This window comes from Hyperolius riggenbachi, chromosome 4 (assembly GCF_040937935.1).
Source record: "Hyperolius riggenbachi isolate aHypRig1 chromosome 4, aHypRig1.pri, whole genome shotgun sequence".
Lineage (NCBI taxonomy): Eukaryota > Metazoa > Chordata > Amphibia > Anura > Hyperoliidae > Hyperolius > Hyperolius riggenbachi.
The window spans coordinates 285406511-285433584 of record NC_090649.1 but is presented as its reverse complement, the minus strand read 5'-3'; the positions used below and the strand labels follow the sequence as shown (position 1 = coordinate 285433584).

The following is a 27074-nucleotide window of genomic DNA, read 5'->3' as shown; positions in this document are numbered from 1 at the left end:
TGAATAACTTAGTAGACAGTTGTACATCACATACAAAACGCAATACATTGCACCATTGACTTTCATTATGTGCGGGGTTTTTTTATGCATTGTTGTTCACAGTTATACAATTATCACAAAAGATCGTTTCAGATGACATTTATCCCAAATATATTTATAGCTGTAGTATTTTGGGGTTATAGAACATAAATAAAAACAAAAGCCAGTTTGGAAGAGGAGGCAGTAAACAAATATTTTGAGGTCATGCTGTATTGCTTTCAGGGCATCAAATTTACACTTCAGGGCATCAAATTTACACTTGTGTTTTCTTTTCTCAGCTATACCCACTTGCGCATGCTTGAGCATTAAAAATATACTGTATACAAAAACAAAAACATTCATCATGTAGATCCACAGACAGGAACCTCCACTTTTTCTCCTGAGAAAGCAATGATTTACAGATACCATGGTGGTTAGGAAGGTGTGGTCACAGTCCATCTGTACAAAGGCCCTTGCATGCTACCCTACTTATAGGTTTGTCCTCATTTTACAATTACTCCAAGGTATTCGTTACTCTCATTGCTTATGTTTATGCGTGATGTGTGCAAGGATTTTTAAACCTCAAAAACTTAAAAAAAAAATTGGCCAAAGCTATTATTAATTTTCTTTTTATACTACACCTATACCAATTTTAATCCACAATCATACCTCCCAACTATTTGAGATGAGAAAGAGGGACACTTAAAAAAACCTGTAACAGAAAAAGGTGCCCGTGGGGGGTACTTACCCCCCACGGGTACTACTACTGCTACTACTACTGCACCTGCACTGGAGCCAGGAAGGTAAATATTTACATGGCCGCCATTTGGAGAGGCCCAGCGAGACCACTGTGGGACGGAGGAGGATGCGAGAAGCCTCGATAGGATCCAGAGACTTCCCCCTCCCAAAGTAAGTACTCCTACTCCCTAATCACACCACCGCCACACCCCTAGTCACGCATACTATAAAGATTTCATAAGACAAATACGTTGTTATTCAAACCACACTGGTCATTTTAATCCTGGTTCATTTTCTTCCATAATAACATTTAAAAATAAGAAATATAACATTTTAAATGATGGGAGTACATTTTAGAGTCAATTAAACACATTTTTCAGTAGAAAAATACATATATTTACACAGATCTTCTGCACATCAGTCCTGAAAGAGGGACAAATGACAGAGAAAGAGGGGCAGAGAGACAGGGTTTCCAAAGAGGGACTGTCACTCCAAAAGAGGGACAGTTGGAAGCTATGCACAATTTCACCATGCCACTGTTTCAAAGCATAAGCACTCTGGGTGTCTTTTTGGGAAAAAAAGTATGTTCTTCCCTGAAGCACAACTTCTTTGAAGCATTAGCTACATACCCGTATTTAATCTATGATGTATATTCCTCAGGTATTCCAACTGTCAGGTACATTGGGGATGCGGATAGCGGCACAGCCGCTGCTTCCGCTTCTAGCAGCACGGCAGCTCCCGCTGTGGCGTCTCCGGGCCTCCCGCCGGTGACAGGGAGGTCCGGTCTTTTAGGGAATGTTTGCGAGCGTCAGGCTTGCGCGCGCGGAACGCCGCCGTTCTTATGGTCTGAGGAAACGTGTCAGCTGACCTGGTGGTCAGCTGACAGCTGTCTGCCTGATCCAGCATTCTGATTGGTGGGGCTGCTGGGGCGGCGCCGTTTTACCACCCACAGTATATTAGGAGCTGCTTGTCATTTGCTCATTGTCTGTTGTTGCGAAAACTTCACAGTGATAGCTCTCAGACCTTAGTCAGATCCTTGTGTGTTTGAACCGGCAGGACCCCGGGGATTCACACATAGCTTAGGATTACTACTATTATTATTGTATTGATTATTTCTTGTGTATGACCGTTTGCCTGAACCTCTGACTACTCTCTGCCTCCTGATTCTGTACCTTGCCAATCTGATCTGTTGCCGACCGTTGCCTGTTTACCGACTCCCGATTTCTGTTTGACGATTCTGTACCTCTGATTGACCGACCTGTTACTGACCTTGCCTGTACGACCACTCTCTGTGATTGATAGCCCCTGTCACTTTGGGCTATCACTCGCCAGTACTCTGGGTTATTACTGTGCACCCAAACACGTGTGATCACATATTTGAATAAATTACTGACTATTGTTCTGATAGAGCTCATTCTGGTCATCCGATACGTCACTGATAGTTACACCAACTTTCTAACTTGTAAACTTTATTGCCAGTTTACAGGCAGGATTTGTACATTTCTGATCAATGAGACTTTACAGAGGCAAAGTAAAGGTATGTAACAAATCATGCTTCAGAGGAGGACAGACAAAACACCTTTTATTCTAAAAACACATCCAGAGTGCAGGTATAGGTAACTATCTGACGAAAGTTAAAGATTTACATAGTTTTACATCACACTTCACATTCCTGCTGTTCAAGTCTTAGTAGTTTGCATGCTTCTGGAGCAGAGTGTGATGATGTCACCACATTACTATTTCTCAACACATTTTAAAAAATCTCCACTGAAAAGCCCTGAAACATGACTAGCTTACAATTTTTTTGGGGTGCAGAAGAGATGAGTTCTTAAAATTGTATGTGCAGATGCTGCCTTCACAGAGGTTGGTATATAGCGTAATGTTTTAACCTGCCTAACCTTTCCAAGGATACCATACTTCATACTGTATAATGTTCACATACAAGCAAGTTATATGGTAATCCATGCAATTTTATTGTGATTCTGTCCATTATGTCTTTTATATTATGAGCCACTGACTTCACTGTGGCGCATATTTATCTCACCTCATTTTTGTTGAAGTCTGAACTGGTGTTAGCCATTTAGTAGATCAAGAATCATACTTATCAAAATAGCAAAAAATGTAAAAGAAGTGTAATTGCCTAAGGAAGATCTTGCTCACTAAAGCAAGCAAAAGAAATGATATATCCCACTTGGCCATATGAGGTATTACACTATATTTTGCTTTTTGATAAAACTATGAATCTTGATATGTTTTGTTGTCTAACCTACATCAGTCCAGTTAGTCATTGTTACCTGTACTAATACCAGTTTTATATGTTTTTCCGCATTTCTTCTTTCCATTTACTGTGTTGATTTCTCAATGTTTCTTTTTCCTGTTGTTATCTTCTCTTCATAGCGGCACTCTCTGGGTAAAGCTTTACATAAATCCATCAGTAATGTAAGTCACCTGTACACACAGTGTTGACATAGATGCATGCTTGGCATCATTGTGTGCACTGCAGCTTGTCCGCAGAACGCTTGCTTGACTTTGCCACATACCTTAATCTGTGTTTAAGTATTGGAAATCAATCTCCTTGAAAGTGGATCAGCAGCAGAGGAATCTATTGATTGCATAGCAGCATACATTAAGCATTAGAGCCCTTTATCCTGCTTTGGCAGTTGTAAATTCATTTGCTTTGTGATGTTACAGAAGGCTGGCTGTGTTAAGAGTCTTATAGGAAGCATGATTTATATGGCACTTTAATAGGTTGTGGTATGACCTGATCAATACCCTGTAGACATCAGCTGAGCTCTAAAAACTCAAATGACCATAATGTGGGATAATGTTGCAACTGTCACTGTAGACAATAACCTGTGAAGCATGAAGATAATGCTACTAAATGCATGATTCTGTTGTACAGTTTTATAAAATATAATTGTTAATTGTTTCTGAGAATGAGCAATGGTAAGGACCTTTTTGCACTACCTGTGATCCACTTGAGAAAGCAGATCGCAGCAGTTTTGCCGATCACTAGAGCATTTCCCACTAGTCCACGCCATTTCCCCCCGACAGCACTTACCGACTTGCGCAATTCTCGTTGCGATCACACCCTGTTCCCAATGGCTATACGCCGCAATCGCAGGTAGAGGAAAAGGCAGCTTGCGTGATCGCAACACAATGCAATTGCGATTGCCCGTGCTGGTGGAAAAGGGCCTGATTTATGAAACAGACCAGTAAAATGGCCAACGTTGGGGAAAGGTTTTTTAGCTATGTAAGCTGTTTGAAAAGTAATGAAACTGTCTCATTTCAGGGAGGTAGGAATTGCAATGCTGTGCAGATGTTTGTGAATACTACATACTAACTGCAGGTGGACCACTGTATTTTCCAATGTTCTGTCATTGCAAGTAGCAGACACAGAACATTCAAAGCACCAGAGCTGCAGCCACAAGGGTGCGCTCTATGGGCAGTAACAGTGTTAGGAATTTTTGTCCTGGGTCTCCTACTGAATAGGTTCTGGATGCATGTTGTTATGGCAGATGAGGGCATTGCTGAGGCATTGAACTACATTTTCTGTTAACCTAGGAAGAACAGAAAAGATGATGTTGAACTGTTAATGCAGTTTGTTTGGAAGGCAATCCTTTCCAAAATGTCGACAGTGTTCTTGCATCCACTATGATGACACATATATGGTACTTCCACTTATTGCCATTCTCAGAGAAACATGGACAGTCTCATTACTTTTCAATCAGCCCTGGTATTTGGTTCCCATAGGCTTGTGCACACACCTGAATATTTCAACATGACCTAATTAAAGTGCTGATTCTGAAGGGGCAAGACTGAGGTTTCATAAATCTGTATAAACACAAGCGTATACAGTATGATGGCCAATTCATTTATTTACACACATATATAGCACTGACACACTTTCTGTGTTGCTTTTGCAAAATACATTACACAGTTTATAGTGCCCCCCCTTAAAGATGTGTTGGCCTTTTTGTGACAAGATAAATTAGCAGAACCTGCCAAGATAAATAAGTAGCAGAAGAATGGTGTAACAATATTCACCTGAATTGGTTTTTCAGCCCTTTCTTATTGACTTTGAATTATCTTGAGTTCCTTTTTCACATTCTATACCTAACCTCGACCTCACCCCAGAGTTGTGCCTAAATATAACCACTTCCAACTTGTCATGCTTATCACAAACTTGAACACCTCCATTTCCTCATGCAGATTAGCAACTGCCATTCAGGAAATGCTTTTGAAAACAAAGAAAACCCTGAGAATCCCCCAGGAGGAGATGGACTAGTCCAAATCCTGTGGGTTCTGTCAGATTTTAACTGCTTACTTTTTTTATTTTTTTTTTGCTTTAGAGGTCTTGTAATTAAAGCTACATCCATGTGTCTAACATTAACATTGTTCCAAACCCTAAACATTGTTTTGCTCATCCCTAATTTGAACCCTTTTCTTTTACCTATGCATTACCTCACTATTTAGGAGAACGTTTAGGGGGATATTTCATCCAGAGCATAATAGCCCCTATCCTAAGGCCCTGTTCACACTTGAGTTTTGGCAAGTAAACGGACTGGATCCTGATCGGATCCTGATCGGATCAGGACCTGATCCTGATCAGAACCGTACGGTTCCGATCCAGATCCTGTCCGTTTGTATCAGGCATGCATCAGGCTGCCATCCGGATCCATGGGCAAAAAATAGTTAAATTCAAATAGAAAAATGTTGGGGTCAGCAGAAGGTGCACCTGGTGCACCTGTAGAAACAGGTTCCTCCGCTATAGGCCTCACCTCCACCTCCGACATTCTGCCAAACAGCTCCAGCATGTCTGTCACTGCTGCTCCACTCCAGACATGCTTGGCCCATGTGTCCCCATCCGAAATGGCCGCTTGGATACGCCTAGGAAGTGGGGTAGAACGTCAGGTTTTTGTAGGCAGTGTGTTCTGTGCCTTCCGTTCCCCATTGGTTTCTGTGTTCCGGATGGTGCTGTCAGGCTCAGGTCCGGCTCCGGTCCGGGTACGTGGGCCGGAGATCCGGACCCAAAAAATAGCGCATGTTGGAAAAGAGTCCGGATCCGGTCCGGCTCCGTACTGTACGAAACGGACACGTGTGAACGTCCGCATAGACTTTACATTGATATGCGGAACGTACGTTCCGTTTGTACAGTATGCGGTCCGGATCAGATCCGGAAAATCCGGATAGCGAACGCTAATGTGAACCGGGCCTTACTTGGAACCAGTCCCTAATTCTAGCCTAATCCTAATTGAACTCCTCATAGTCCTGGTCAATGAGATACAATTGTTTTTCTTGCATAAAATCAGCATCAACAATTATTAGCATTGCATTCCCTAATTGAAAGGGTCACATTAACGTTCATTAACTTCAACCTTACCTAACCTTTCTGACCACCAAAAGGTAATACTTACCTAGGCCCATAATAAGTACAGATTTGGGTGCCAAAATGTACTAATGCCGTGGTAAGCACATGAACAGCCATATAGAAATAATCTGGTTTGTACCATGATTGAAAAAGCTGCAAGTAAAAATGAGGTCATAATTATGGGCGACTTCAACTTTCCAGACATTGACTGGAGTATTGAGGCTACCCACTCTGGTAAAAGCAGCAGATTTCTGGCAGCACTACAGGACAATTACTTGACTCAAATGGTAACTGAACCAACTAGGGGGAATGCGTTACTGGATCTGATCATTTCTAATAGACCAGATAATGTATCAAATGTGCAGGTTCAAGAACATTTGGGAAATAGTGATCACAACATGATAACGTTTGATCTGGTGACTGATAGGCCACAGGGCAGCGGGATCACAAAAACTATGAATTTTAGAAAAGCAAAGTTCAATCAAATTAGGCAGGCACTAAGTTTGGTGAACTGGGATAATGTACTACAAGGGGAAGACACTGAAGGGAAATGGCAAGCTTTTAAACTTATACTCAATCAATATTGTAGTATGTATATCCCATATGGAAACAAAATGTCTAGGAATAAAAAAAAGGCCTCTATGGATGAATAGAAAGGTTAAAGATAAATTGAAGAGGAAAAAGAATGCCTATAAGGTCTTAAAACAGGAGGGGACCGAGGCTGCACTAAGCAATTATAAGGAGTGCAATAAAAATTGTAAAAAAGAAATTAGGCAGGCAAAGATTGAAGCTGAAAAACAAATTGCTAAGGATATCAAATCTAACCCAAAAAAGTTTTACAAGTACCTTAACTCTAAAAAAAGAAAGGTTGACTGTATAGGACTCCTAAAGGATGAGGGGGGGAACTCAATGGTGGATGACCAAGGTAAGGCAGAGTTATTAAATGCTTTCTTTGCTTCTGTCTTCACAAAAGAAACAGCACTGTTGCAAACTACAGAGGCGGAAGAGTCTCAATCTTCTAACTGTAATATTAAATACTTAACGCAGGAAGAAGTGAAGGCAAGACTAAATAAATTAAAAATAGACAAGGCACCTGGCCCGGATGGCATGCATCCTCGGGTCCTAAGGGAATTAAGTTCAGTTATAGCTAAACCCCTTTATCTTATCTTTTGTGACTCTCTTGCAACTGGCAGAGTCCCAGTGGATTGGCGTACAGCCCACGTTTTCCCATTATTTAAGAAGGGCAAAAAATCAGATCCAGGAAATTATAGACCTGTAAGCTTAACATCAGTTGTATGCAAACTATTTGAGGGGTTACTAAGAGATACTATACATGACTTCATAGTAGAAAATAATCTTATTTCTCAGCATCAACATGGGTTTACTAAAGACAGGTCCTGTTTGACTAACATGCTCAGCTTTTATGAGGTAGTGAATGCTAATATGGATATTGGGAATGCTGTAGATGTGATATACTTGGACTTTGCAAAGGCCTTCGACACTGTTCCCCACAAAAGTCTGGTGCAAAAGTTGAGGATGCAAGGACTGGGGAAGAGTCTGTGTTCATGGATAGGGAACTGGCTAATGGACAGAAAACAAAGAGTTGTGGTCAATGGATCGTACTCAAAATGGGAGACTGTTGGCAGTGGGGTCCCACAGGGGTCTGTTCTGGGTCCAGTGCTCTTCAATTTATTTATTAATGACCTAGTAGATGCAGTAGTGAGCAATGTTGCTATTTTTGCAGATGATACAAAATTGTGCAGAATCATCAACTCTCAGGAAGATAGTGTCATATTGCAACAGGATCTGGATAGGATGGCTATATGGGCACATACATGGCAGATGAAATTCAATGTTGACAAATGTAAAGTCATGCATTTTGGACGTACTAATGGACTAGCAACATACAAAATAAATGGGATACAGTTGGGGACATCAAACTTGGAGAAGGACTTAGGAATACTCATTGACAACAAGTTAAATAATCGTACTCAATGCCAAGCAGCTGCAGCTAAAGCTAACAAAATTTTGGGATGCATTAAAAGGGAAATAAAAACTCGAGATGCTAGCATAATATTGCCCATGTTTAACTCTCTAGTAAGGCCACATCTGGAATATGGAATTCAGTTCTGGGCACCACATTACAAAAAAGATATTGCAGTTTTAGAGCGGGTGCAGAGACGAGCAACAAAATTGATACGTGGGATGGAAGGTCTCACTTATCAAGAAAGGTTAGATAAACTGGGTTTATTTAGTCTAGAGAAAAGACGCCTTAGAGGGGATCTAATTAACATGTATAAATACATCAGAGGGCTATATAATAGCTTGGCGGATGAGCTTTTTGTCCCTAGGCCTTCTCAAAGGACTAGAGGACATGATCTGCGCATGGAGGAAAAACGTTTTAGCCATTTATTTAGGAAAGGGTTCTTTACAGTTAGAGTGATTAAAATGTGGAATGCATTGCCACAGGAAGTCGTTATGGCAAACTCTATACCTGCATTTAAAGGGGGCTTAGATGCTTTCCTTGAGTTGAAAGACATCCATGGCTACAATTACTAGGTAATGCCTAATTATGTTGATCCAGGGATTTTATCTGATTGCCATCTGGAGACGGGAAGGAATTTTTCCCTTTAGGGGCTAATTGGACCATGCCTTGTAAGGGTTTTTTCGCCTTCCTCTGGATCAACAGGGATATGTGAGGGAGCAGGCTGGTGTTGTACTTTACACTGGTTGAACTTGATGGACGTATGTCTTTTTTCAACCAAAATAACTATGTAACTATGTAACTATGTTGACTTAGGCAGTTGATTATCAGCAAGTAGCAGACAATTATGCTTTTGAACCAGTTTGCTTAAAAATATAGCTAAAATCACCAAATCCCTGCACTGTGACTGACAAAGATTGGAGGACTGCCTGTGGCTCCAGATAGGTAACAATCCTGGTTATTTCTTCCACCTAGGTATGAAACCCATACACTCCCTCAGCTCCACCAATACCAGTATATATACAGGAAGTAATCACAGAAAATCAAAGCCTTCAAATCAAACTGATCGCATACTTTACTTCTCAATTGGTTCTCCTACACACAAATATCAGTAGTGCTGGCTGTGTGGAACTGTTTTTAATCAAGCATGCGTGCAAAAATGTATAGTGGTACTTACTGCATTCTTGTTGTGTTGGTGATTTGCTAAGTAGTAAAGTCCAGGGGTGATAATAACAGCTAGAGAAATAGCAACAACAACATCCAGGAAAGCATCAATAGCAGGACTAGCATTGCCATCATCAGTTTCATTCTATGAACAAAGATTGTCTTTGAGATGACTGTTAAAAAGGTTTGGGGAGGCGCCCAGATTTTCTACTAATGGGTGTGAGTATATTACTGTACGATATTATAAAAAGAGGTGTCTTACCTCTAAAGAAGACTCACTTGAATATAACGTAAGGAGTCTTTATTATCAAGTGGTTAACTGTAGACAACGCGTTTCACGGGTCTCAGCCCGCTTCCTCAGGTCAGTACAAACAAGTAACCTTAAATAGAAGTCATGTGGGGCAAGGGCGCCCTTGACCCACATGACTTCTATTTAAGGTTACTTGTTTGTACTGACCTGAGGAAGAGGGCTGAGACCCGTGAAACCAATTGTCTACAATTAACCACTTGATAATAAAGACTCCTTACGTTATATTTGAGTGAGTCTTCTTTGGAGGTAAGACACCTCTTTTTATAATACTGTACAGTAATGTACTCAGACCCATTAGTAGAAAATCTGGGCGCCTCCCCAAACCTTTTTAACAGTTGTTACCCACACCCCCAAAAGGGGTGCTAGCACTTCCCACTTGTCTATCCGTCATACCAGTGGAAAAGCCAACAGGAGGAGAGCGACCACCCTGTTCCAGAAGGTTCCAGGATACCGAGTGGGAACGTTTTTTTTCTGCATGTCTATATGGTGGTTGCAGGACTGCAACCCATTCTTGTGAGTATAAATTACCCACAATCCCCCACCGTTTAAGACCAGACTATACTACACTATTGGGCTCCTGGTCTCTCCCCCCTTTCTACAGGCCGAAGGATCTCCACTCCCATTGTGAAGGGACCTCCAGAGACATGCACCAATCCTATGTTCTTGAGATGAGATGCTAATAATTCTGGCTTATCAAATGCACTTCTGACAATTTTGATTGGCCTAATTGCAAGCTACATATGCTTTGCATTAAATTTGAATGCTAGCCAGAAGCTTAAGCATCTCATTGACTATCTCAATAAATGAGCAGAGGAGTTTCAAGAATGGTATCGCATGTAGTAAATAATTAGGTATCCCTGAGGCCGCCTTAAAGAGAACCCGAGGTGGGTTTGAAGAATATTATCTGCATACAGAGGCTGGATCTGCCTATACAGCCCAGCCTCTGTTGCTATCCCAAACCCCCCTAAGGTCCCCCTGCACTCTGCAATCCCTCATAAATCACAGCCACGCTGCTGACAAACAGCTTGTCAGAGCTGGCTGTGTTTATCTCTATAGTGTCAGTCTGCTGCTCACCCCGCCTCCTGCAGAACTCCAGTCCCCGCCTGCATCCCTTCCCTCCCTGCTGATTGGAGGGAAGGAACGGGGGCAGGGACCGGAGCTATGCAGGAGGCGGGGGAGCAGCTGAGACTGACACTACAGATGTAAGCACAGCCTCACAGCACGGCTGTGATTTATGAGGGATTGCAGAGTGCAGGGGGACCTTAGTGGGGTTTGGGATAGCAACAGAGGCTGGGCTGTATAGGCAGATCCAGCCTCTGTATGCAGATAACATTCTTTAAACACACCTCGGGTTCTCTTTAAGTGCATTAGGATTATGGCTAACGATTATCATGTGTTTGCTGTATGTAATATCAAGCATAATATCCTGCCTAGAAATCATTGCTCACAGAAGGGCATCCAAGACACCAGGTCAGTCAAGGAAACTGGATGCTGTCTTATTTTTCTTCTAAAAATGCTCATTTTTTGTTTGTGAAGAGTTGGAAGCTGCCAAACATATTTTGCTGGCTGAAAATAAAATGTGCCATGGCAACTGGCCACTTTTAATTGGATTTAATTTTTGCGACAAATGTGTGCTAAAGCATTGGCAGTCTGAAGAGCTCAAACATTGACAAATATTCATCTCTCAAATACTCATTCATCTTAGTCTATTTATTTGGATACATTTGTTACCATATAGCTCCATCAGGCAGTCATACTGTTTTATCAGATTCAGAAAGGCTTAGTGTTAGGTCATAAGCTAATATTGATTATGAAAACTTACACTTTCTGAAAATGGCCCTTATGTTATTCACTTTTTCTCCTAACTTATCTCCAAAGTGATATTTTCGCACCTTATTAATAAAATGCATTTTAGGCCACCAGCTAACAAGAAAATATTCAGAGAGTATACTTCTTAGCTATATTTTGGTACTTTTTCAAATCCAGACTGCTGAAAAGTTATTTTAAACAGAAGATGAAAATTTATTTCCTAGGAGAAAACGTATGAGAAAAAGCGAATTGAATAAGGGCCAATGAGATATTGGCCCTAATAGTACAGCCAGAAAAAGTTCAGTTTCTGGCCATTATGATTAATATATGCTACATAGCCAGGCGTACGTGGACTCGGAACCTCAGACATAGGGGCAGGTAAGCCTCTGATAGCTCTGTATAACAGCAATGGTTGGTGTCAGGCAACATCACCTACGTATTCCTGCTGCATTTACAGATATATGTGTGGCTGGTGGAATAACATTTCTAGACAACCAGAGTTTGAAACTACAAGATAATGGAATCAGGATGTCTTCAGTCAAACTAAAAGAAAGGGGCATTCGTGTTGTGAAAACCAAAAAATACCACTCTTCAAGTGATTCCAGGATGGCATTACTTTGTATAGTAAACAGAGGTTCATCATATCCAGCACGCCACTAGATATGTGATTTTACCAGAGTGAGGAGCATACAGAATCCGGGCACCAACCACAAAAGTCAAATAACGTCACCTTTATTTCATCCTCAACATTCCCGACATAAGTTGCAAAGTATAGGAATGACAGTAATTTCACAGGGTAACCCTGCTCAGTCAGAGGCAAAAACGTATCTACATATCTCCTTACTCTGGTAACACAATCCTTTTCCTCTGGAGGTACAGCCATTGCAACTGCTGCCCTCAACTATATGCCAAGTCATCTCCTGATCAACCTTCCTTTTCATTTAAGATATTAGGTTCTGACTGAAAACACAGAAGTCAACACCTCATATTAGTGGCACAATCTTTCCAACAAGAAAACTGAATCAGGACCAGCAAAAGCCCCATAAGGCTTTCTTTACATTATAAACTGCAATCGCAGGCGCTAGGTGCTTTTGGGAGTGCTTTTTAAAGTAATTTTGCTGGAATTTTTTAAGTGATTTGCGATTTTTCTAAACGCTTTTGTTTGGTGATTAGCATTTTTTTTCTGCAAACAGTCAGGAAGTGAACTTTGACTTACAACTGAATCACTTTAATGTACTTTATGATGAAAAGTGCTCACAAAATCGCTTATCCAAGCGCTTTTCAAAGCGCTCAGCGATTTTCCTATACCTTCCATTAAAGCGCAAACACTCTGAAAATGGTGGAGGACCCGCATTTGCGATTGGAAAGAAAGCTCATCGGTCATGTGAGAACACTCACATTGGCTTTCATTGTACAAGCGCTTTTAAAGCGCTTTTTAAAAACTCTAGTACTTAAAATAATCTCAAAGCGCTCATAGTGTGAACAAGCCTTATATGTAGCATAAAGAACACAGAGGAAGAATCTGTCGCTTTGCAAAGAAAAGAAGAATGAAACATACATATTCCACTTGAACCCTCTTAATCCAGTAATAGGAATTACTTTCAGGCTTCTTTCACATAAAATGCTAAAGGCAGCCAATTGACTGCTTGTCAGCTGCTCCCGTGCACATGCTGGGCATCGGGAAGCTCTCGGCACTGCAGTCACATCGGAGTGTGTCCGCCTGCAAGGCAAATAAATATGAATGGAAGCATGTGCTTTGTTTACTTTCAGCCCACAGTGAGATATTTTTTATATGCTAACATCAGTGTACCTGGTGTTCTTATTTACACCCTTTATCCCCAATCACCAAATTCTGAGCATTGACATACCCACCATTTCCAATGATATCTGCCTGCTGATGATGTGCATCCTTGTCTCTGAATCTTGTGTTCCTGCTACTCTTCTGCAAACCCTGTTGCGTGCTGTGCCGTTGTCCCTCTTTCATAGCATTCATTCATGCTTGGCAAAGACTTGTAGCATGTACCATACTATAGAGAAGAGAGAAGAAGAACAGGAGGCTTCCTGCAGTACCTGAGGCTAGTCCAGTTGCCAAAAAATTATATCATGGCTGTTTGCATGGTGCCTATGTCCCAATGGATGCTAAAGACAGACATTAGACTGATGGACCAAATAATCCTGAACAGTAATTTCTAGACATCAAACACCTGATGTGTATATGCACCCTTAACAGTGATGACACCATTGATTCAACACTAGTGTACCAAAATGAAACATTATTTAAACAGTTTAGGTAGAAGTTTGAATAAATTCTGAAAAATATATTTCTACCGAATTGGTATTCACAATACGAGCTTAGACTGAAAAAATATATATGTTATATATGAGTAAAAATCTGCTTACGACCTCTTTATTGGTTTGAGGAGCACTAACATTAGAAAATTGCCTGTAACTTAAAGTGGACCTGAACTCTTACACAGGACAGAAGGAAAGCATAGAGACATGCCCCCTGTATGTATTTAGAGAGCTTAGTCTATATAATTCCCCCTCATCTGTGTCCAAGTACAAGTTGTAGTTTAATCCCTCAGCTGTGTCAGCTGACTGCCATGGCAGAGAGCTAATGGGTAAACACAGGATTTTAAAAATATGTCTGCTTCCATGAATCAGGAAGTAGACAAACTTTAGACTTATTGCAGGACTTGTATCAGCTGTAACAAAGAAATGTTTTTCTTTAAAAGCTATTATGCTGTTGCTTATCTTTTAGAACAGAGAGGAAGTTCTGTGTTCAGGTCCGTTTTTATTATTATTATTTATTGTACTTATAAAGCGCCAATATATTGCGCAGCGCTGCACAATAGATAAATGGGTTAACATACAAGGTAGAACATGCAGGAAACTCACAACAAAACAAGATCATGCATTGATAAAAGTACAGTGTCATAGGTGAAAATAGAGACTGTTGTAGTCCACAAGAGGTGTGATTGTCAGTAAGATTGCATAATCAAGCTAGAAACACTAGGGAGGGGGGCCCTGCCAGAGGCTTACAATCTAAAGGGTGAAGGTGGAGACTATAGGTGCATCTATTTAGAGGGTGTCTAACAGAACGTATTATGGTGCTGGTGTAGGGGGGTATGCGAGCATGAAAATGTGAGTTTTGAGAGCTTGTTTGACGGTATTAAAGGTGGGGGTGAATCTGATGGCTGGTGGGAGCGAGTTCCAGAGAGTGGGGGCAGCCCTAGTGAAGTCCTGCAATCGTGCATGGGAGTGAGATATGCGTGGTGCGACTAAGCGCATGTCATTGGAGGATCGGAAGGGGCAGGCTGGTATGTGCCTGTGGACCAGATCAGAGATGTAGGTCGGGCAGGTCTTGTGCATGGATTTGTAGGTCAAGCACAGGATTTTGAAATTGATCCTAAAGCTGATGGGGAGCCAGTGTAGGGCTTTACAGAGCGGAGTCATAGAGGCGCTGCGATGAGAAGAATGTATCAGTCTGGCAGCCGCACCGCCTGCCTCACATCCATTTCTTCCTGGATGGCTGCCAGGTTCCTGAAGCTTAATTTGGACAAGACTGAGCTCCTGATATTCCCGCCCTGCACAGCTGCACCCCTCCCAGATCTACACATCACTATTGAAAATACTACCATCCGCCCTACCTTCCAAGCCCGCTGTCTAGGTGTTACCCTGAACTCTGCACTTTCCTTTATACCCCACATCCAAAGTATTGCCCGATCCTGCAACTTCCACCTCCGCAACATCTCCAAGGTCCGCTCCTACCTGTCCCCTGACACCACTAAACTCCTCATCCACGCCCTTGTAATCTCCCACCTAGACTACTGCAATTCTCTTTTGTCTGTCCTCCCCTCTAACTGTACTGCCCCCCCTTCAATCGGTAGACTTTGTCCATGGTAGAGGGGGAGAGATCTGGGGTGTGGAGGTATATCTGCTTGTCACAAAACCTACCGGTAAAATAGTGCTCTTTCAACTTATGCCGTATGTACATCCCACGGGGAAGTGCATGTAGGACTGCATTTTATAGTCTGTTAGTTCACATTTTTGTTTGCTAGTTCATCAATTGGTTTTGCCGGTGGTTCACATTTTCTCTATAGATTAAATCCTAAAGTTAATAACAAACGCTCCCTTGTTGTATGGGTTAACATTATATATTATAAACTAGTGTTACACATCTGATTTGACAGTGGAATTGTGTGGCATTCACTGTTTAGATCCAACTTATAAGACCTTTAAGTTATTAAATCATTTAGCTTTGGCAGAATTCCATGCTTTGGCAGCATTCTTTTTGTAAGTAGAAGAACAAAGCAACTACTGAAATGTTAATTTGAATAGCCATGAATTGTATGGCATACATTTCTGTAAAAATAGCAACACTGGAAGTATCAATAGTTAATCCACTAGTTGCTGACAGTAGCAGAGCTTTGAAAAGGAAATCGTGTGCCTAATTTAAATAGAAATGTATAGCTGCAATCAGAGCATATTTTTTTCTGAAAGCAACACTGTCATTCTGATCTTCTTACGTGTAGATTATTTTTTCTGTGTTTTAGATCTCACTGCTCAAACAGAACCTAGAGATGCAACTATGCCAGTCCCAGAATGCACTGCAGCAGCTACAGTCACAGTTCGGTCAAGAGAGACAACGTCTTACACGAGAGCTTCAAGAGCTAGAGGAGGAACACCAGCAAAGGCAGAAGTCACTACAGGAAGCCCACATGTTAGCTTTCCAAAGTATGGAGGAAGCAAAGGATCAAGAGCAAAAGGCAAGCTTGCTTTATCTGTTAACATATTTTTATTTGTAATAAAACATACAGACGGGTATTGCTATCCTCATAAAAATGCTGAGGACTTTTTGTAATGCTGAATATTTAGCACCTCATCTGTATTACTAAGTAAAGAAGTAAAGGCAATAAATACAATGTATATATGGGCATAAAAATGTGTCTTTTTTTTCGCTGTCTGTGAAATCATAAAATGTATTAAAGTATTCATGTTAAATACCAGTAAAGCAAGCACAGTGTGCTGGAATCTTTAGATATCTGGGCCATATGCAATTAACAAACTCGTCAGGAATAAGCGCTGGCGAGTTCTTAAATTATTGACAGGAGCATTGCCTAATTCAGTTACACTTAACACCACCCCAGGCTGTAAAGAACTCGTCTGGGCAATATAATCACCCAGTGAGTTATTTGCCCCCTATTTAATTGTATTATTCGCCCCCTGGGAAGCAATGCTTCCCATCAAGCATAGATGTAAACTTTTCACATGCTCTGAGCAGGTGAAAAGTCCCATCCCCTATGTCCCACAGGCTGCTTCTGGCAGTGTTAAAAAAAAACTTGGTCGGTCCCATCTTGCTGCACGTCCCACGCTGCTCCTCCGCTCAATCTTCGGCCGGCTCTCTGGCTATAATTTTCACGGAGTCCCGGCAAAGCATCTTTGAACCTTCTACCTGGGTTCCCCATTGGTGTTGAGTTTAAATCAATGAAAATCCTCCTTGAGGAGGATTTTCAAGACCAATGTTAAAGGGAACCTTAACTGAACGGGGGGCAAAGAGTTTCACTTACCTGGGGCTATTACCAGCCCCCTGCAGCAGTCCTGTGCCCTCGGAGCCGCTCTGGAATCCTCCGATCCCCCGCTGTCACTTAGTTTCGTTTTTGACGACTCACCAGTCGGCCGCCATGTGTATTATTGGACGCATTCTCTACCGCAATTAGCGCTGTTGCGGACCTCAACGCATACAAAAATACGCGTTGCCACATTCCGCACGCGTAGATTATTTTTTGTACACGTTGCGGTCCGCAACAGCGCTAATTGCAGTAGGGAATGCCTCCAATAATATGCATGGTGGCCGGCCGACTGGTGAGTCGTCAAAAACGAAACTAAGTGACAGCGGGGGACCGGAGGATTCCAGAGCGGCTCTGAGGGCACAGGACTGCTGCAGGGGGATGGTAATAGCCCCAGGTAAGTGAAACTCTTTACCCCCCGTTCAGTTAAGGTTCCCTTTAATTGTATTTGGACATACAGTATATAGCAAAAATATTTTGGTTGTTTTCGGTGTGCTTTAGTGTACTACTTTCAACAGTTTATACAATACTGTAAACCCGACTCTACTCGGGTGTCCCGGCAAGCTGGGTATGGTCGCACTCTTCATGTAAAAACAACTGGATGGGCTTAGAGTTGGCTAAGCCACATAAGGCCTGCACTTACATAAGGCCCAGGCAGTAGACCCCTCCAAAGGCAGGTAGACTACACAAGGGGAAAGAGGGGCCCAGGGTATGTTAAAATGAGTTCAAATCAGTTAAAAAGAAAAGGATGAGGTGGCTTACCTCAAATGAAGACACAATCATACGATTTATTTTACAGTTTGTTGTCATAGCACTGGGATTTTTTTCAATATTCAAGAAACTCATTGCAGTCTTTGGTCTAAGATAATTCAGCATTTTACTTCAAATGTGACAGTACGTAAGGTCTGTTGCCCAGAGCCGGATCATCCACAAAGCAAACCTAGGCAATTGCCCAGGGCCTTGAGAGAGTAGGGGCCTAGTGGATGCTAGCCACAACCAAATCTTGGTAAAAAAAAAGCTAGGTGATCATCAGCGGTGGGCAAAAACTGCTATCATGCCTAGGGCCCCCATTTCATCTTAATCATTTTCTGCTGTTGCCACTGTTCCTCTTCAATTGATTACAGCATCCAATATTTTCTGTGCTAGGATATCCTTGCTGAACAGGCATTGTCTCAGATAACCAGTTATATGAACCCTTTTTTACTGGGCGATTGACAAAAGTATAGTAAAAGGTGACAAGAGGCTCAACCTATGCAAGCTATAGGGATACTGAGGCACAGACAGGGCAGGGTGAGGATTAAGCTGGGAAGGAAATGGGCACAGTCAGAGTCAGGCAGACATTTAGTGCTGAGATGCAAGCAGCAGTTTATGGCAGGACTGGACATACTCCTGCATTATTCAGACACCTATGTTGTATACCGAGCATGCTTGAATTTTTAGTTTGCTGTCAATTAAACTAAAGTATTTCCAATAAATAAATGTCAGAAGTTAATTACATGTGTCTTCTGAAGTATTGGCTGTGGATCGGGTTAGGTCCTGTGGCAGAGTGGAGTCAGCCTGATCATGATGCATAAATTGCATGCTGCAGCAGGGGCATTTGAAGGTTGCAGAGGGATCGTTGGCATGGTCCAAGACTCCAAGCCCCAATCTGTCCCTGTTTTCCAGCATCTGAGTCTGTGGCCTACTGTCACTGTAATAGTACAAGCTACAGCCTCAGCATCTTGTGATGCATTTCACCGACTGAAGAAGGTTCGCAAATCCCCTTTCCAGGCTTGAATCTACAGAGCCAAAGCCCAATGCTCTACTGAAGCTGAAGCTTCATACCCTGTTACAAGGTGCATGAGACGCTGTCACCTGTCACTTTTTAGTGAGTTTCTTTGCAGTTGAGATTGCTTTATGTTTCTCTGGGGGACATAAGTGAATAAAATGGAACAATCATAGACTGACCGGCACTACATCCTGGATGACTGAGTTCTTATATCAATATACAATCATCACATGAGTTCCCTTCATTTTAACTGAAAAATGGAAAAAAAAAGAAAAGCAATCATGAGAGCTGACAGGATGCATAGCATTACAAGGAGATTGCTCTTCTAGCAGCTAAGCACTCTGTTCTGTTATTTAAGATAATTTGTCCAATTTTCTTGTCTTTGTACATGCAATTTATCTTTCAGTGCAGATGAGCATTACATACTGGTTATTTTCTCATGCTAGATCTTTTTCTGCTACATAGGATCTGGAAGAACGTTTGCATCAGAAATACTCAGAGGAGCTTCAGGCGGTAAAAGATGCCCACAAGCAGGTCATGGATATGCTGCGAGTGGAAATGGAACAGGAGCTGCAAACCTTGCGCTTTGAGTTAGAAGATGAAGGCAAAGCCATGCTCGGTTTGTTTATTATTATAATAAATCAGACATTGAAAAGATCTAGATGTTGGCCAACACTTTGACCTGCTTATACAGAGACCTTAACCACCCTGGCGTTCTGATTAAATCGCCAGGGTGGCTGCGGGAGGGTTTTTTTTAAATAAAAAAAAAACTATTTCATGCAGCCAACTGAAAGTTGGCTGCATGAAAGCCCACTAGAGGGCGCTCCGGAGGCGATCTTCCGATCGCCTCCGGCGCCCAGAATAAACAAGGAAGGCCGCAATGAGCGGCCTTCCTTGTTTTGCTTATATCGTCGCCATAGCGACGAGCGGAGTGACGTCATCGACGTCAGCCGACGTCCTGACGTCAGCCGCCTCCGATCCAGCCCTTAGCGCTGGCCGGAACTTTTTGTTCCGGCTACGCTGGGCTCAGGCGGCTGGGGGGACCCTCTTTCGCCGCTGCTCGCGGCGAATCGCCGCAGAGCGGCGGCGATCAGGCAGCACACGCGGCTGGCAAAGTGCCGGCTGCGTGTGCTGCTTTTTATTTCATTAAAATCGGCCCAGCAGGGCCTGAGCGGCAGCCGCTGGCGGTGTTGGACGAGCTGAGCTCGTCCAGACCGCTCAGCTGGTTAAAGGAGAACTCAGTTTTTAGAAGTCTGTATTGGTAGAAAAATCAGTACAGGTCTATTTCACAAATATACACTAATTAACCAAAACATTAAAACTGCCTGTCATATCAAATCTAGGGAATCTGGAGTCCATAGATCCTGTGATGCATAAAACCAGGCCACTATCTTTACTTGCTCCATGGTACAGATCTGGTTCTTTTGCACGCTGTATATTTTTTGGATGGTAAACAGAAGTCAGCACTGGCTCTACTCTAAGACTGGGCTGTGGCTATGCAGCTCCAAACACAGCAAGCTGCAATGTATTGTGTATTCTCACACCTTTCTCTCATTGCCAGCATTGGGTATTTCAACAATTTGTTCTGTAGCAGCTCCACTGTGAGATTAGACAAAACAGAATAGTGTTTGCTTCCGACACACAATTCACACTAAGATGCCTATTGCACTAGAGAAACAGAGGTGTGTGCTTGAACCAAGCACCTGTCTTTTAATGGCTGCAGAAATGTCTATTGCAAATTGCACGTACTTGCCAGAATATGCAGGTGCACATACCTCTTTTTCTCTTGTGCAGTAGTCATACAATTTCTTCCTTTTGGTGGTGGTGGGCAGGGCTGCTCTACAAATTCGCAAATTCGTTATGTACCCGAAAATTCGGGTCAATTTTCATGGTTGCCGAAGTCGAATCCGAATTCAAATTCAAATTCTGATGCTGTTGGTGAATTCGAATTCAAAGCTACCCGTATAGTGCCTCTGAAATTAGGCCGAATGATCGCAAATTCAGGTTCGATTCGGTATTCTGGGGAATCTGACCATTGAAATACAGTAAAAGGTCCAGGAAGTCAATCAGAGGGCTCCCAGCAGAAGCCCCAGCAACCAATCACAGATTCCTCCTCCTTCCTCCTCCTCCTCCAGAGGAAGATCTTGTCTTCCAGGGATTTGTAGGATGTCAAAAGCATACTCACATACATTGGCCAGGAATCGAACCCAGGTCCACTGCTTGGAAGGCAGCTATGCTCACTACTATACCACCAACGCTACAGGCTGAAGTCAGCCTAGCTAGCCTGGGAAGGATTAAAAGCTAGGTGGTCATGCAACCATTCCTGCTAATCTAAAGCTTACTTGTGTCTTACAACACATTGGCTTAAGACTTTATCAAATCCAATGCTCCAATATGGGGAAGCTTCTCTGTTTGCTGTTTGTTTTCTTTTGTGTGGTGTCACAGTTCACTCATCTCTTCAACTACAACAAAGGCCCAGGAGTAGTCTTAGCTACCGTAATATCTATGTTACGGCAGGGCCCATATTACACTTTCACTTACAGGGCTATGGAAACCGTTTTGCCCGTGCGATAAAGCGAGGTGCAAAAATGAAATTATGTCTAGCAGAGTTTGGTTTCGATCCATCAACCTCTGGGTTATTGGCCCAGCACACTTCCACTGCGCCACTCTGCTTACATTTGTATACAATCTTCAAGTTTAAGAAGGGTACATTAGTTGAAATAGTTACACTACAATGGGCCATATGCAATTCACTTTTTCACCTGAGTTTTCTCCTAGGTGATATTTTAAAACTTGTCAATAAAATCCGTTTTAAACCACCAGCAAGCAAGAAAATACTCAAAATAATTTTGCAAGTACCTTTTCATTTACTTTTTAGAACTTTTTCATTTGTAAAATGCTGAAAAGTTATTTTAAAAATAAGTTGAAAAATTATCTCCTAGGAGAAAACTCTGGTGAAAAAGTGAATGCATATGGCCCAATCTATGTTACAGCAAGGCCCTAATGACACTTTCTCTTAAGGGGCTATGGCCGCCGATTGGCCCATGTGGTAAAGCAAGGTGTAAAAAACATAGTACACCTAGCAGAGGATGGTTTCGATCCATTGACCTCTGGGTTATGGGCTCAGCACGCTTCCGCTGCGCCACTCTGCTGCCATACAGCAGACGCTTCATTGTAGGAAAAAGTGAGGGAGACCGATTAGCCGTACGGAAAAATGGGCACTCCTTTGCCTACTTCTTTCTGGCCTTTGTCATCATGAAAGGATCATAGAAATATATGTAGAAATTTGATATATACAGGTTTTGTTTAAAGTGGCGGTAAACTTCTTGGAGCAGACTTTTTTCCTTTTTGAATTTTTTTTTTACACTAAATTTATTTATTTTAGTATTTATATAGCGCTGACATATTATATGAAGTTAACTGTACCTCTTCCTTTTCTATATGATAACCCATAAAAACCAGTAATGTGTTTGTTTCTTGGAATACAGCATCTCTGCGTTCTGAGCTCAATCACCAGCATGCTGCAGCCATTGACCAGCTGAGGAACCATCATCATCAGGAAATGGAAACTGCTGCAGGAGAGCTTGAAAGACATAAAGATCTGAGCAGACGTCAGGTAAATCAGTATACGGATTGTGAGCTGAGTTCATGCTTGCCTTTTTCAGTTTTACCATTCTAGCACAGAATTTTTGTGCTGTTACAGAATGTCATGTCCTTCCTATAAGTCTTTAAATGTCACTTTGACTTGGGTTTTTACTGATACTTTTACTAATTACATTTCTTATTATGTTCTGTAACAATGTACCCTTCTACTTCTACATAGTAGTCCATTCCACAATAACCAAAATTTATCTAGGTGAGGATTAGGAAGTACGTATGTCACTTGTAGTGCCATCAACTGGTGAAATTTGGTATTACCTACAAAACACTAGTAACATTTGGGTTATGTGTAAATAACACTAATCTTCATTAGCTACTCAAACATTTTAAAAGGATGGTCACAGAATTTTATTTAAAACTAAAAAAAAAAAAAAGTATATAAAAAATTTTAAACAAAAAAGTAGGTTTTTGTGCTCCCGTTCTACCAAGTTTTGGGAGTGGAATAGCTTGTTGATTTTGGAGCATTATGCAGCAGCCACCGGACGGACTGGACACATCCCTTGCTGGCAAGTACACAGACTTGCTGCCTAAACTTAAAGAGAAACTCCAACCAAGAATTGAACTTCTTCCCAATCAGTAGCTATTACCTCCTTTTACATGAGAAATCTATTCCTTTTCTCAAATAGATCATCAGGGGGCGCTGTATGGCTGATATTGTGGTGAAACCCCTCCCACAGGAAACTGAGGACCATGGTCCCGGCAGTTTCATGTCTGTGAACCTTGTTGCATTGTGGGAAATAACAGCTGTTTACAGTACTGTTCCAACTGCCAAAAAAGCAAGCTGCACCTCCTTCCACTGACATCACCTTCCAGCAGTAAAAATGTCACCATGTTATAAATGTCAGAATGTAAATCAGGGAGAGTAAAGATTTCACAATGGGCAAACACTGACTAAATCATTTATACATAATTAATGTAAAAATGAAGCACTTTTTTTAATTACATTATTTTCACTGGAGTTCCTCTTTAAGTCCACTTGAGGTAAATTTACAGACCAAATAGCCCTGATGAAGGGATTTGCATGTCCCAAAACATTGGCTTTGTGTCAATAAACAAGCATATTTTTGGAACTGGTACAATGTAGGAGGTTGTGGCAACTCGGCACTCAGTGCCCTTACTTCAGGGGGGGCATGCAGACCTGCATATGCATCATGCAATCAGTCAATCTTCACCCCAAAGCACCCCTGTATCGTGGAACACAGTAGAAACCAAAGGACGTGTAATCGGTTTATATCACTGGAAAACAACTGGTAAGAATACAGTACATCAAGGCAGACTCAGAAAATGATTTTTTCTACTGTGGACTGACTTCGAAGATGTGCCGTCCTCTAATCTTCCTTGGTCACCCAAACCCCGCATACCCCAGCACCAGCATCTGAACAGGTCTGAACATATGTAAATCTGATGTTAATGTATCAATGTGGCATGAAGACGGAATAAAACGTTTAAAGCGACAGTTGCCCGGTCTGCCTTGATGTACCGTATATTTTTGGAAGTGCTAGCCTCTCACATTTCTTATGGATTCAGAATGAGTCGCAGTCAAACACCTCAAAAATTCGGCTTGAGCATGCCAACTACCGTTTGGCACATACCAAGGGTGTGCAGGTTAACGACTGTTACCTATAATAATATAGGTTTGGTTTGAAAGTTTCATTTCTAACTTAGAGAACAAACTTTCCATCTTAATTAGCCATAATAATAACTAATAATGGGCATTGATGAATATGAATAATTCTGAGTTGATGCAGAATTATGCACATTTTGTATCCTAATGTCGGGGTGCTCAGCACCATAGTGGCAGGTGCAGCTGATGTCAGGAGAGTGTCGGAGTGCTCGGCACTGTAGCAGCAGACACCAGGATGGCCATCACTATAGTGGCGGTGAGTGGATGTGCAACAATTTAAGTGAGGTAGCAGTGCTGTAGTGCTGATAGACGGCTCCCCACCACAAAATCTTGCTCCAACATCACCTGGTAGCAACAAGCAATGCTCAGTGAATGACTCTTATTCGCCTGAGGTGAGGCTTTTCTTGCTCAGCCATCATCCGGGTGAAGCCGGTGAAATACGACATTTGCACTCAACGAGTGTTTTATCACCTAAAATTGTTCTTTGTGATTTACACACATTTTCCATATAAGAATTCAGTGGGTTTGTCAACTCTGTGGAACTTTACAGCTTTTTTGTCAGAGCTATGAAACCAGTGGCGTAGCAATGGGGGTGCAGAGGTAGCGACCGCATCGGGGCCCCTGGACCAGAGGGGACCTCCTTCATTCTTCTTACTAGCTTTTCATTGGTGCTATACTGGTAATAAACTTCTCTATATGTGCATTGGACAGTAGTAATCCTTAACTAACTGTTTCCTTGCTCGGATTACACTTCTCTGACACTGAAACTGTCCTTGGTAGGTTTTGAGGATCCATAGCAGTAGAGTGCTTGGGGGCCCATATAAAATTCCCACTGGGGCCCCAAGCTCCTTAGCTACGCCACTGTACGAAAAAAATTATGTTACCAACAAATGATCTAAGAGATATTGTTAGATGACTTAATCAGGTTTCATATTTCTGTTTTTCAGGAGTCTGAACTTTTAGGGCGAATAGCAGAACTTGAGAAGCAACTCAGAAATCAGGAACAGCATGTGGTTAATCTTAATAAGGAGCTGCTGATACTACATGAGAGCATAAACACGCTGACCAAAGAACTGGAGTTTAAAGGAAAAGAAGTCCTCAGAATACGCAGCGAGGCTAATCAACAAATTAGGTAAAGCCTTTTGTCACCTAAAATGTACCCAAATTACTGTATTTTTCCAGATCACTAATGGTACAGATAAAACAATTCCTTTTAGGGATTTAGAGCCATGTAAAGGCACTTAGGGGTCATTTTTTTGTATTATATCACAGTGAATTCACATTGCCTATTCCCCTATCCATTCAGAATGAATTAAAAACACATATGTGCAAACATTGTACCCTAATTAGAATTAATGTTTTGATGGCTGGCTTCTACTAAAATTTAAAGCTGGCACATTACTACTAAACGTTGGATTGCTGGTTGGCATTCCCTTACCCAGTCCATCATATAAAGAAGAACAGATGGATCAAACAGCATAATCTGTACAGAGGAACATTGAATTCTTCATGGGAAGTCTCACAACCTGACAGTGAGACAGGCAAATCCAGAAGCTGCAGATCAATTAGCTGGCAACTGGTCAATTACGCATATAATTACATGTGTACAAGTATAAAGATTACCCATAACCAAGAGTGACTTTTTCAGCCTAACTCTGCAAAGTGCTAAATATTACACAGGTCAGACAGTTAACTCTGTAGCTTGCTTGATGATCTTGCTTCCTATCTTCATATTTTGGTGATCTCATCAGTTTCACTGAGATCCAATGGTTGTTAAGGGTGGTGACCAGCTAACACATAAACTCAAAAATATTACCCCCACCTACTCATGAGTTATACTGAGACCAGGGCATGTTCTAGTTACAATGAGGCCACCGGGTCAAAATCAACCTGCACCTATTAGGTTTAGTAAATCAAGTGCATAACGTATATCCTTTGTCACAGTTTCCAGTAATGTGCTAAATAATCCCTGATTGCACCTTTACTAGAAGCCATTTGTTAACTAAACATATATCAGTTTTCGTCTTCATAAAAACGTATCAAAATTATTATACAAGTTGAGTTTTGTGCTGTATAATTTTGCACTGCAATAAAGACAGATTTGTATACACTGACAAGGTTAGTAATTTAGAGGGTGCAACACTAATTAAGACGGGTAAATTAGTTAATGTAAGAATCTGGTTTTAGTTTTAGTCATATTAGTGTAGAGGTTATGGCTAAGGTTAGGCAGAATTTATAATTTTATTCAGTTTGAGTGAATTTCTTGTAATAGATTACAGTTTGGCATTGATTAAAGGATAGATAAATAAAGGTTAAGATCTGGGTACGGTAAAAGGTCAGGGTAAGTGATGGAATATTTAACTGAAAAGCTAAGGTTAGCTGCAAACTATGTGTTTGGATTATCAAGGAGTAGCCATTAGTGAAGGATTATGATTAAGGGCCCAATTCCACCACATGCGTTTTTGCGCATTTTTGCATATGCAAATTCGTATTAGAATGCATGCAAGTATGTGGGATAGTTTCCATTCTATGCAAATGTTGCATTTGTGAAAAAACTGAAAGCCTAAAACAAGTTTACAGATTTATTTGTGTATAATGTATTTCAATGGAAAACTCATGTGTAGATAAGAGTGTGTTTTTCACATGAGTTTTTAGGAAGAAAAATCTAGAGAAGGCTATTGCCCTTTGTAGAATAGTTTAGTAAGGGAGGAAAAAACACATTACAAAATGCACCAGAAACCTCATGGAAACACATAGTAAAACACATTCGTTTGAAAAATGTTTTACCGCATGCTTCCCACTTTATAGTGGAAATGGGCCCTAATACAAGCCATTGGTCAGTGGCTTAGGTTAGTGGCACTTCTATGTATCCATTCAAAATATATATATACTCAGTTTTCCCTTTTTACTTCATTGATTTGGGAAGATTGTACAGTCAAGATTGGGTGCCTATAGGTGGTCACACACCATACAATAAAATGATACAATTTTACGGCAAATCGGTTGTACAGAAAAATTGAAACCTTTTTTTAATTCCTTCAAGAAATTTGATCAAATT

General features: G+C 41.5%; 1 protein-coding gene across 5 annotated transcripts in view; it reads left to right on the top strand.

Moving 5' to 3' along the window:
• FAM184A (family with sequence similarity 184 member A) overlaps positions 1 to 27074 on the top strand; it is a 306218-nt gene that overhangs the window by 251182 nt on the left and 27962 nt on the right. For all 5 annotated transcript variants that reach the window (XM_068231372.1, XM_068231373.1, XM_068231371.1 and 2 more), the window contains exons 11-14: positions 15951 to 16163; positions 19198 to 19351; positions 22221 to 22348; positions 24964 to 25148. In XM_068231372.1, the coding sequence (XP_068087473.1) occupies positions 15951 to 16163; positions 19198 to 19351; positions 22221 to 22348; positions 24964 to 25148 (680 nt within the window). The remainder of the gene's footprint in view (positions 1 to 15950; positions 16164 to 19197; positions 19352 to 22220; positions 22349 to 24963; positions 25149 to 27074) is intronic.